This window comes from Carassius carassius, chromosome 21, assembly GCF_963082965.1.
Source record: "Carassius carassius chromosome 21, fCarCar2.1, whole genome shotgun sequence".
Lineage (NCBI taxonomy): Eukaryota > Metazoa > Chordata > Actinopteri > Cypriniformes > Cyprinidae > Carassius > Carassius carassius.
Window position 1 is genome coordinate 21,572,787 of NC_081775.1, and position 13,055 is coordinate 21,585,841.

The 13,055-nt window shown below is 35.3% G+C and overlaps 1 protein-coding gene across 6 annotated transcripts in view; it reads right to left on the reverse strand.

The window, feature by feature from the left end:
- Positions 1–13,055, reverse strand: part of nfic (nuclear factor I/C) — a 111,372-nt gene that overhangs the window by 5,030 nt on the left and 93,287 nt on the right. For 4 of the 6 annotated variants that reach the window (XM_059503794.1, XM_059503795.1, XM_059503796.1 and 1 more), the window contains one exon: positions 4,496–7,498. The exons of the other annotated variants lie outside the window; for them this stretch is intronic. In XM_059503794.1, the coding sequence (XP_059359777.1) occupies positions 7,478–7,498 (21 nt within the window). In that variant the 3' untranslated portion in view covers positions 4,496–7,477. Of the gene's footprint in view, positions 1–4,495; positions 7,499–13,055 lie in introns of those variants that run through there. 6 annotated transcript variants of the gene reach the window in all.

Sequence of the window (13,055 nt, forward strand, 5' to 3'; positions counted from 1 at the left end):
GCTGCATTTACATCATGTCAGAATTACTGTCCAAAAGATTGGGCTCGTTAAAATGTTTTAATGATTAAGAAGTCTCTTATGCTCGCCAAAATTGTATTTAGCTTATCGAAAATACTGTAAAACTGTAATATTGTGAAATAATATTATAATTCAAAACAACTTTAAAATATTATTTTATTAATGTAATGGCAAAGCTGAATTTTCTGAATTTTCAATCTGCTACTTTTTTGTTATACAATTTCCAGGATTCTTTAATGAACATAAAGTTCAAAAGAAACAAAATTTATTTGAAACCGAAATCTTTTGTGACATTATGACTGTCACTTTTGATCAATTTAATGCATCACTAAAAAAATCCTGGGTTGATTCAACCCAACTTTGGGTTAAATATGGACTAACCCAGGTTATAAATAAATTACAGATAAACTATATTCTATTACAGATTCATTTTCTTTGTTTCTATATTTTACAAGAGCATGAAGATGTGATTTGATGTAGTGATTAGGTATTCCATTAACATCTATGTTAATTCTGACCAGAAGTAAACACAGTATTCAGCCTTTTTCACTATATTGGAGTATTACAATGGTAGGTTAAGCACAGCTTAGACGGCTCTGCACACATTGAAACAGTCCTTAATATTAGAAAGAACTTTCTGCACAAAGATTTCAGTAAAGCCTGGATTAGCTGCATAGATGCTGTTCAGATTTTTACACAAGTACCATTTCCAGATCTTTAGTGTATTACTACAAGTTTGAATTCAAACCGAGTAGCTAGACTGAGCTGTTATTAGGGGTTTTAGACCAGTTTCTGCCAGTATCAAACATGTTACGTGTCAATTCATCAGCTGACGAACTATGACATACATCCTGCCAAGTGTCACAACACTGAAAATGGAAGGGAGCAAAGAACAGAAACTGCATTCCAGTGCCTCAGCCCTGAAGAGGTTATCCAGCCCTTACTGAGAGGAGCACATGTTCACATTTCTATCTACCTCGCAAAGTTCATGGTACTGCAAGGTTTACATTACACAAACCGCAAAAGGAAACGATACGAGTGAAACACTCATGCATGTCTAATTCTCTCACGTGTGCCTGAGTAGGGTCTCCTCACATCCTGTTTATGTCAGTGGGTGAACAGGGAAATTTACATTCTATTCAGCATAATTACATATGTCAATGACTAATTAAAGTGCCTGGACCTCAGAATTAAACAATTGTTTCAGTGATGCACATTCCGCCAATTCTTGTAAATACAGGCATGAGTAGGCTGATCTTACAAAACCAGGGGAAGATCACGCATCGTAAACCCACATCCAACAGCTCCAGACTGAATCCAGGAAGGCACTCAGAAGAGTGAGGTCTAAAGTTAAACCCTCCATAAAACTATCATCGGGCTGAGGTAAGCCATGGTAACTGATTGTCCAGAGGTGGTTTAAGAAACCACACTGCAACAAAAAAAAAATTTAATATTTTCTTTTATATTTTTCACAAGTAAAAAAACATAAACATCCCTAATTCATTTGAAATATTTACACTGTACACAACTTTATACTGTTCAAAAGCTTGGGGTTGGGAAGATTTTTTTAGATGTTTTTTAAAGAACTAATATTGTGAAATACTAATATAATTTAAAAGAACTGTTTTCTATTTGAATGTATTTTAAAATGTAGTATATTCCCGTGATGGCAAATCTGTCAGTGTAACATGATTCAAAAATCATTCTAATATGCAGATTTGCAGATCAAGAAATATTTCTTCTTATTATTATTATCAATGTTTGTGATACCATTTGAAACTGTGATACTTTCTCATTCTCATTACAGAAAGTTCAAAAAAAAAAAAAAAAGCATTATAAATGTCTTTACTGGCACTTTCGATTGACGCAATGTGCCCTTGCTGAATAAAAGTATTATTTAAATCCCAAATATTCAAATATATATATTTTGTTTCAAGGATGTTTAGATTTTTACTGGAAAAAGACAAAGTACTGATTCTGAAAATGATTGTTGCAGTGTGACTGTTTATGTGTTTCTACTCTGCGGTTTGCAGTGTACAGGAACCTGGCACGATTTCAACATCTAAAAAGGGTAAATTTAGCACATAAATGACAACAGGGAAATAAAAGGGTACCATTCAAGCAGCTTCATCTCTCTATCTTTCGTTCATTCTCATCGTTAGGCTCTATTCATCGTGATCATCAAGGCTGAGAAATATCCACAGAGAAGCAAACCTTAAAAATAAGTATTATTATTTGATAAAGTTTCAATACCAGATTATCTAGTGCAATCTTCCAAGTAGAAGTACAGGAAACAACTTGAAGCTAGAATGACAAAAGAGAAACAATAAGTGCAGGTTTCAAATAGGTTTTGGAGATAAAAAAAAAAACCTTCGCAAAAAAGGCAATGGAATCTGCATACACCTCTAAAGCTTAGTGAAGCTATTGTATCTATTTAAAATGACAACAAGTGATGCTGAATTTACTGGAGTCCATATTTTGCGATCAAAATAACACGTGATAACTGTATGAAAGGTATGTGCTAATGGTGCTGACATTTTCTTCTCAACAGCAGATCCTTTAGAAGGAGCTTTCAATTTTTTTGTGGCTCGACCACAAGCTTATGACTACTAAATCCAAACATACAAAAAATAATAATAATTATCATACAAAAAGACATTTTATATACATGTGTCTTTTTCCTCATTCTACTGGATATATGGTAAGCATTTATACACAAGATAACTGTGTTCAAAATTTAACATTTCAACAACACGCATAAAAATTATAATAATCCCCGCTCTGTAAAAAATATTATTGAAGGGTTTCAAAATCAAACAGTAAGCTAATGTTTTTTTTTTACATGCATCAGCTCAAATGCATTATTCACGTCGTAGCAAGTTCAATCATCACCTGTGGCCACTTTAAAAAGCACACTTCGGGGTAACAGACATTTTTCAGCCGCATGTAGCCAATTTGATCATATACAAAAAGCAAACGTAGAAGAAGACTGCATGCCCCACGGAGCCGCTGTGCTGGCGAAACTACGATCAGACCCCTATTCTACTGAGCCCACCGTCGCACCCTGGCCAGAGAGGATTGACAGCTTTAGAAAGATGAAAATGGAGCAGTGCAAATCTTCACAGGACAGGCGGCGGGTCATGCGAGTCTGTACCGGGGAGATTTGTCAGAGTTTGCCATTCCTGCTTCAAAACAATCCAACTGGGCACCACACTCCGAGGCAGACCCCCGTCCCGTCGCCTGTCCTGTTAAACACAAGGAAAATTGCTTGCTGAATGATGCTAGCACTTCTGCAAAGGGTTTGTATCATGGTACAGACGGAATGCCCTTCTGCTATAGCACTCCGATTCGGCCTGGCTGGACAACGGTGGGCTCACAAATCATCCACGACCCAGATCTTACCACGGGCTTCATGTAAACAAAATCTCTTGTTCTTTCTCAATCGACTTAAACTTTTAAATAGCTACCAGCAAATCATATTAGCTACCAGCAGTGCAATATCCATTGCAGAAACAATACACTGTACACTGCATCACAAACTACAACATGGCCTCTCCTGACCCAGCTCCAGAAATACACAAAATCTTCTCCTCTGCATAAGCTCCCTTGACACTACATGCTACGAATTATAAATTATCTCCTACTATCTAATTTGATAAAAAGAAGAGGAAGAAGCATTCATTTTCTAAGAAGACACAAAGTCAGCAGTTCAATGGTTTCTTGCTGTTCTTGTGTCTGTACATTGAATTGGACAAATACATTTCAGCTACTCTCTATGAACGGATTCTACAGTTAATATATACGGACATATACAAGGGACTCGATTAGTAAAACCACTTATTAAAGTAATTAACTAATTAAAGCGATCATTTATGGTCAGACATCACTACATATTCTATTGCAGCCAGTGTTATGAGCCCTCACAAAGGGGTTAAAGGGACAGTTCACATTTTGTTAGTATTTATTCACCCTCATGTTGGTTCAAAATTGTATGAATTTTCTTCTTTTTTTTCTGTAGAGCTGATATTTTTGGTGTTTTTTTCTCAAAACAGCACTGGGCACTACTGACTTTCATTATACAGACAACCAAATATATCTTCTGTTGTCATAAATACACGTTTGGAAAAGCATGAGGGAGAATAAATATTGACATGCCTAAATTACAGATTAAATTTCACAGTTAATTACAAAGAAACAGCAAATAACACTTTGAATTAAATGTTTAATTTTTAACATAAAAAATAAATTTCTTGTACAACATACTCCAATAATCTGTTTTATTTACAACTAAAAATATATTTTTTTACATTTTAAGGTGAACCATCCCTTTAACAAATGCCTAGGTTTTCTGAAATAATGAAATGTAAATTTGACCCTTTGATAAAAAGCAAAATGTAAAGACGATATAAAGTCTTGCTGATTGCAAAATCATTTGCTAAGTGCTCAGTTGTGGAATTTAAACTTGGCCAAAACAAACTCATTTAAATACATGATAACATACAATCTAAACAATTTAAGAGAAGTCTAACATCACAACGGAATCAAAACATCAGCTCAGAGCTGATATGAAGAGAGCTGGTACTGCATCTTTCACAGACTGTTACCTTCTCATTTCATGAACGGAGGAAGGAAATAAAATGAAGGGGAGATTTCATGCCAACTACAGTGCTTTTAAAAGAGGAAGAGGGTCAAAAAAAGCCTCTCTCACCCATCCAAATCTACAGCTATCAGGTAACCTGTTAGTCTTATTCTGATAATGACAGGCAATCAAACATGCAGCATTATATTCCTTTGTGACACTGGTTACATCAAAAAAAAAAGAAGAAAATATTTATCGACTCCTTTAAAATTACGCATTTTCGTTCTTAACTAAAGGCAAGGCACATAATATGTTGTATAAAATATCGTGCAAAGTAGAAGAGGGATTGTTGGATAAAAGTCAAAGCAATGTAGTAAAAAGGTAAAATTCATCTGTGTCACTGGCTCTTTGCTCAAATTGGGTTATTAAGGAGTAGTCGGGAGCATTTTGCTTCAGAGCTAATACTAAGATTATCTGCCATGCACCCATGTCAGCGATACGGTGGTCGTTTGAGCTTAATTCTTATGATTTTTCTTTTGAAAGCACCATGCACAGTTATATAGAATTCATATATAGAGATTTTCATATCAGCACCATTAAAACAAGTCATGTTGTATGTATTCTGGGCCTAACTATGGTCAACTTAATAGAATGAGTATGCGAAGCCATTATAAAAGGTTAGTGAAAGCAACCAGAGAGTGTGGATATTACGTCATATTGGTTTTGTGAGGGTACCTAGTAAAGCTCTGATATGTGTTGATTTTGTCATGTTCTGATTATAAGGGTGTGTATGCGTGTTTTTTGTTCAGCTGTCTGCGTTTCCTGTGGCTAAGCGTTAGTCCATGCAGCTGACAAGGGGCTTGCGAGGCCATTTAAAATATCTCTCTGGGCATAAAAACAACCCCTCGAACTCCTACAACAACAACAACAATCCACAGTAGATGAAGCAAAATGTCCAAGTCTTTAAAAAAAAGGAAGATTTCAAATGAAAATCTTGCAATGTCTCAGGCACTTTTCATGGCTTCGTGATTTGGGTTCGGTAGCATTGTAGATTAAGCCCTGATGTTATTTCATTTGTACAAATCAACCCATCTCCGAGGGCAGAATAACCTATTTCTGAGGCAACCAAGCACAGACATGCTGGTCATAGGCGTCCACCTCCCAATGAACTCTGGGATGGGCAGCATAGCTGCTGAATTCCTTTTTTGTATTGGGCATTACAACCCATCTCACGTCAAACATCCAAGTCTTTGACATTCCTACGGATTAAAGTGTGTAATCTGCTTCAAAATTAAAACAGTCATAGTTTCTTGCAGTAAAAACATGGGAAAAAAGAAAGCCTAATTTTTTTCTGTTAAACTATGGGAATTGTATAAAAGTAATCACATAAACATGGACACGTTTACATAGAAAATGTTGGATTGTTCTGATCAGCTATTAGGAAACCAACCCACATCTACCGTGAGATCAGAACATGACAAAAATAATCGACTAATCGCAGCATTCCATATGATTAGGCCGAACAGGAATTTGCAAAAGAGGAAAAGTAAAAATTTAAAGTAGTGCAATGCCTGTAATTTCCAATGAATTGAAACAAATTACACATAGAGAAAAAAAAATCTATCCTCTACACCCAATACTGTCTAAGTAATGACAGAACTATATTTCAACTCCCTTTGTCGCTATGTGGAAAAATCCACGAATCTACATGAATCAAAACCCCCTAATCTGTGAACTCACAGAGATGAATAAGGGACTACTAATGTTTATGACATGCACAAACACACGGATGCACATGCGCACACACTTACAGCGGGGTCCAGGGAATGAGGGGCTTTCATATTGCGAAGTGAGGAAGGTGCTAATTCACCCCTGCTATTCCCTGGCTCATCCTATGAAGGCTGTTTCACAGCTCACACACACCTCGTGTAGCCTTTAACAGTACAAGCCATTGCCTCAAGACAAGTGTGTTTACGTGTAAGTGTGTGTGCATGTGTCTATAGATGCTGACTGTGATTTACAATGTCACTGAGGTACCACTAATATTCCTCCGATGTACAAAAAACATGACGGGGTTCCACCAAAAAGTGGACTCCGTTACAAACGATGGAGAATGCAATTTAGAAAACGTCACCCTCTGAACGAAACCAAGGACGCAGATACATGATTGTCAATAAAACTGGATGAAAAGTAGCCTTTGCGTTTCTTTACTGTCGTGTGAATGGAAGCATCAACCTTTTCGTTTCCTTTTCCACGCTGTGTTGCCTTTGCGCACTTAAAAAAAAGAATAAAAACAGACCGTGCTCACTTCCGAACCTGTGGTGAATTGCTAGCGGAAAAACCCTTTCATTGGGGTTTCTCTTCCTTGTTCATTAAGAAAATAAAGGATACTTATTTTGCATATAGGAGGAAACAGCACCTGTAGCAGAAAGAGGGGGTTGAGGAGAGGCATTTCCAGGAGGCAGGGAGTCAGGGTGGGCCTTTATCGACATGTCCGTAAATGTACGCCATAGTTCGGGCTGCCCTCCCAGAAAAAAAAACATCCTCCTCTTTTGTCTCCTTTTCTTCCGTTGCACCTATGGCCGTTCTCTCGAGCTCGTCTCCCTTTCCATTGTCTTTTCAGAAAAAAGTGTGTTGAAGCATCTTATACTGTACGTCGTTATGCATATATAAATATGTGTGCACATATATCTATACACACATATTGTGTATATATATATGTGTGTGTGTGTATATATACAAATACTGCATATATATATATATGATTTTCCCTCTTGCATCTCGTTCACAACTTTTTTTTTTTTGTAAATTCCACAAAAAAGATTTTTCGAATCCATGTCTGTGCCTCCTCGGGTTCGTCTTTGTATGTGTGTGTGATGATCAGTTCCCCAGATACCAGGACTGCAAGATAGAGAAAGAGAGAGAATTAAAATCACTAAGACATCTGTACAAACACAAGTAACACAATAGGAGGAGCGCTATGGGATATCCAGCTAAATCAGACAAAAACTCATCTGAAGCCGACCGCGGTCTAGTCGAGATGGATCTGTTTCCTCTAAATTGAATGCGCAGGGCGATTTATATGGGTTAAATTAAACTATGGGCACTTTTGGCTTTGTAGAGTTTCAGAAAAATAAACTTTCTCAAAACGCTTTTCGCACTGGTTTTATTTGTCTACTAACAATGTCCAACCCAGGACAAACATTCATTCATCATTCTGTCATTTTTCTGAAACCACATCAACATTTCCACCACATTTCAAATTGTGTACAGTTGAATGGCATGTTGTGGTTGAAACTGGATTTCTGAAATAAAAAGGCCAGCTACCTTAACTTGCTATGACTTATTTCATAGCCAACAGTCGTTTCACTTTTCATGGAACCTATGCATGTTTTGATGACAACTTTATAATTTGATTAGAAATGATACCCGATAAAAACATTCTGTTTACAAGTGATATTTACACAACCATTTAAAAGTTTTACGTTTTCAAATGAATATTTTATTAATCAAGGATGCATTACATTGATCAAAAGTGACAAAGACTTTGACATTGCTAAAAAATATGTCTCTTAAGTGTCAATTTTTCGAAACTGAGATTTATAAATCATTTTGAAAGCTGACTTAATAAGCTTCCCATTAATGTATGGTTTATTAGGATAGGACAATATTTGGCAGAGATACAACTATTTGAAAACCTGGAATCTGAGGGTGCAAAAAAATCAAAATACTGAGAAAATCGCCTTTGAAGTTGTCCAAATGCATTCTTAGCAATGCATAATACTAATCAAAAATGAAGTTTTGATATATTTACAGTAGGAAATTTACAAAATATCTTCATGGCACATGATCTTTACTTAATATCCTAAGGATTTTTGGCATAAAAGAAAAATCGATAATTTTGACCAATACAATGATTTTTTTGGCTATTGCTACAAATATACCTCAGTGACTTAAGACTTAAGGTTTTGTGGTCCAGGGTCACATATGTATTTCAAATAAATGCAGTTCCTTTGAATTTTATGATGGTTTTGCACAAAAATGTAAAGAAGCGCAACTGTTTTCAACTGATAATAAGAAATGTTTCTATCAATGTATTAGAATGATTTCTAAAGGATCACAGTAATGTATGATTATTTTTTTGTCTCATATTACATCTTAGGCATGCAATTATACTAACTTTTCATTAAACCTTAGCGGGAAAATTGTTTAGTATATTGTGTAGTAAACATTTTTTTTATAAACGACACCTGTGGGAATGACTAGAAATAATACAATTTCACAATACACATTTATAATATTGACCCATTTGAAACAAAGTATGGATAAAACTATATAAGATCTAAAATTTGTTCTAATTTTGATAAAAATCACACCCTGTAACGTTAAAATGTCTGTAGCAGAAGAAACACCCATATACCCAGATGGTGTGTGAGTTTAGTTTTTAAAAAAGGTGGTGACAGTAGTTGGTATGTGTCCTGTCCATGAGGATCTAAACAATGCAAACGCATACCACTCTAAAATGTATAAACTATATACATTTATATACTCTACTATTCAAAACAGAACCTAATCAGTCTTTCTGATAATGGGAGGCAAACACTTAGTTGGTGGCCAGAATTGAGGAACCTATTAAAACTAATACAGAATTAAAAAGCTACAAGTTGCAGACAGAGAGAGAGAGAGCTCAGCAGGATCCCACCCAAAACCTTTTAAAAGCATAACAGGATTTTGGCTTTCATTCACAGACCACTGAAGTCTTTTGAAAATTTGACAAGGTTTAAAAACAGAAAAAAGGAGTTCATGCCATAAGCCCCTGGCTCAATATTTTCCACTAAGGTTTAAGTAATTTCACAGCAGTCCAACAGACGTCTAACTACCCCCAAATGTATTGATTTAATAATGCTAAAAAAAGAAAATTTGTTCCCACTCCCTGCTGAAGAGTTTGTGTACATCAGACTGATGGCTTGATTCTCGATCAACACCAAACCACAGACTAATGACTCCCAAAATCCACAATGCAGTGCCCAGATATTAGCACACAGCCTTGAGAATCTACATTAAAATCGTTTGACACATTTAGGTATAAAAACAGTGCGCCAAAGAGTTTTGGCAGCTCTTGCTCATTGATCAATGAAAAGGGCAGTTTCGCAATCTATGGACCACACGCACCACCAGTTATCTTAAATAACATGCCAAAAGTTATTATTAAGCAACTAATCATACATTACTTCAACACCTTTCAAGTTTTTACTTAATGAAATCAGTCTATTTTGACTTCTGTTCGCTAGCTCGTTATGAATGGAGTGATACTGGAGCTAAGATTAACCTCACACAACCCATGACACTTCAGCAGACTTTAGAAACTACTGCCAGGAAGAGAAATACGTTTATAATGACAGTCAACACTGCTGGGAAATGCAAAGATGCTGTTTTCTGAGTGATTACTACAGTGTATTGAGATGCAATTTTCCCAAATCATATTTGGTGTTGATTACTGAATCAAAATCCGAGCCCATGAGAGTGGGCAGTGTGGGGATCGTACTTGTTTTCAAGCCCTGTGAATTTGACAGCACAATTACAGCCACTCCTTTGTTAAAATGCATTCCACCCGAAACCGAAAGGCTAAATGTTATCCTTGAATACTCAAGAGAAAAAACTGAATTTATAAATATATTGTGGAGAAACACACACAGACATATATATACTCCAGAGTTCTGGATATCATCTTGGCTTTGCGTTCAAGTGACAACATGCTATTTTACCATATTGAAAATGTCTCTTGATGAGATAAATCCACAATCCTCTTCCTCTAGAGAGTCAAGTTGAGATTTAATATATTTCCAGTTTAATGTTTGTTATGGAAACTCAGTACTTTCTTTGGTAGGAAAATGTGCCGCAACAGATGCCTCTCTTCTTGGTTGTAATATTTTTGTAGATATAATCTCCCGTCTCACCTCAAACTGACGGCCTGCTTAGAATTTATACTTAAATATGATCAAAACAGCTCAAGAAAATGTCACGTGTAGCGTCGTCTCCTGTATTTTCTTTCATTAATGTGGTGAAGGCTAACAGAACCGGGCCAGAAAGTGGGGAGTCATTATCAAATTCATCTATACAAATGTTGATACAAGCAAACCAATGCAAAACCACTAGTGAAACTGACTAAAGATGTTAAATTAAGCAGATATTTGCCATTACCACACTGTGCCATGAAAATGACACACTATTTGCTTTCTTCATGGAAGTTTTTAGTGGTTGCTGTTGGTGAGCTGAATCAGATCAAACAAATTGGTGCTGATTGGTGGAACAATAAACAAACTGGTTACAAGAAGAGTGGCATGAATGAAAATTCTAAAAAAGCTTGACTAGCTAAATATGAGCTTCCCATATTGCTACAACTTCTGTTATATTCATTAAAAACCAACAAATGTTCAGTTTTACAGTTTATAAGAGATATATAAATATTAAGCCACTCTAAAACATGAATAAAGCCAAACTCCAGATATGGAAATTATACAATGTTAAAATTCTAATACTTGAAAAAAATGAATATGAAAAAAATGAAAATGAAACCAATCATTTACTTGATATCCATAATGACACACAAATGTGATTTCTAATCATTAAAATTGTAAAGACAAGTTTAAGGCTATAGGCTATAGGTGTTAAAATTATATTATAAAGTTAAAATCTGGAGTGTTACCATTCCATCTTTGTCTCATCATTACAGACTGCTCTCTTTTTTAACAGTTGCCTGATATTTCAATTTTTCTTTGCACTAGGGCACATCCAAAGCTCAAACTTTCTCACTCACTCAGTGACACAGCGACCAGTTGAGCCCAGGCTAACAGTGGTTAAGCATCACTCCAAAATAAATATTTAGTTCCCTATAAAAGCTACAGGCTTTGTCTTGGTGACAGGTGGTTTAGGTTAAGAAAATATAAAGCTGAGACGTTCATAGTCCAAGAAGGGGGACATATTAGACCACAAGGGCCTAACAAATGACAGGCTTTCCCTTTAAATGCAATGCTTCAGGAGAGCTTGGAGGTGAGGCTGAAATACAAGCTCCTCTAAAAACAAAGACTGTTAGTAATGTACCTTTTAATCAGAGAAAAGAAAACAACAGAAGTCAATTAAACTGAGTTTAATACAAAGCCAAATAATGAGAGAGAGAAGAGAGAAAGAAAGAAAGGAAGGTATATTAAAATATGTTTCTTGTGCTAAAAAATTATTTAACTGTAAACAATACAGTTAAATAAACATTATTGTTAAATAATAATGATTATAATGATTATTTAATACATTTTTAAGGGTCAAAACAGATATGACAGGAACTTCACATTTTTACTTAGATATTTAACAGTATTATTTTAGTATTATTTATATTATACTTTATTAATATTTTCAGTTACTTTAGTTTAATTACATTTATTTTTAAATCTTTAAAAAGTTTAGTTTTAGTGTCTTAGTAATCATTTCCAGTTGCCTTTAAACTTTTTTCATTTAGTTGCCAAGGATATTTTTTTTTCTTTTTTATTTTAGTTCAAGTTTTTCTTCTTTTATTTATATTTTATATTTAAACTGTATTATATTTAATACTATTAATTATATTTAAATATTGTCAAACAAAAATTGTCTTTAGTTTTAGTTGACGATAATAACCCTGCTTTCCACAGTGCAAACAAAAGGAATAAAAAAGGATAAAATGAATTATTTTTAATTAACAAGTTTAACAAGTTAATTGTTTAATGATAATCAAGTCTTTTTATATTCAGGTAAAAATAGTAATTGGACTATGCTTGTTGATCTAATTTATGTTGTATAAGAAAACTAAATAAACTAAAAAAAAAAAAAAAAAAAAAGCTAAGTAAAAATGTGCAAGAACTGTACACTTTCACTTTTTACAGGGAAAGAAAGAAAAAGACAACTGTGTTTTGTCAAACTAGGACTGGACAGTCAATGACTCTAGTGTTAGTCTCGGTCGTACAACACAGATTGGTCAATTTGATTGGTCACAGTGGTCTCTTCTTTTTCCACTCCCTCAAGCACAGGTTCATCTGACAATTACATCACGTCTGGTTTCCCCTAGCAACCAGACAGCCCTGGACGTGACCATCACTGACCAAATGAACGGAAATCACCCCCCTACCCCCACGGTCATTTGACTTCTTCTATTCCCCTTCTCTCAGCTCATGATACTCTCAAAGGGACACAGACACAGATCTAAATGAGAGCCAGAAAAGTTCAGACTTTCCCTAGTGGACAACATGCAAAACAAGAACTTTAAGAAGAAGAAGAACCGTAACTGCCGTGTACCTGCTGTCTGTTTGTCGTTTGTCAGGATGAAGGTGTTCAAGAAATGATCTCTAATGCACACTAACACACACTAGTCCTCCAGTATTCATTGATCACTCTTCTGTCTCTCTCTCTTTCATCATACGGCTCAGTCAACTGC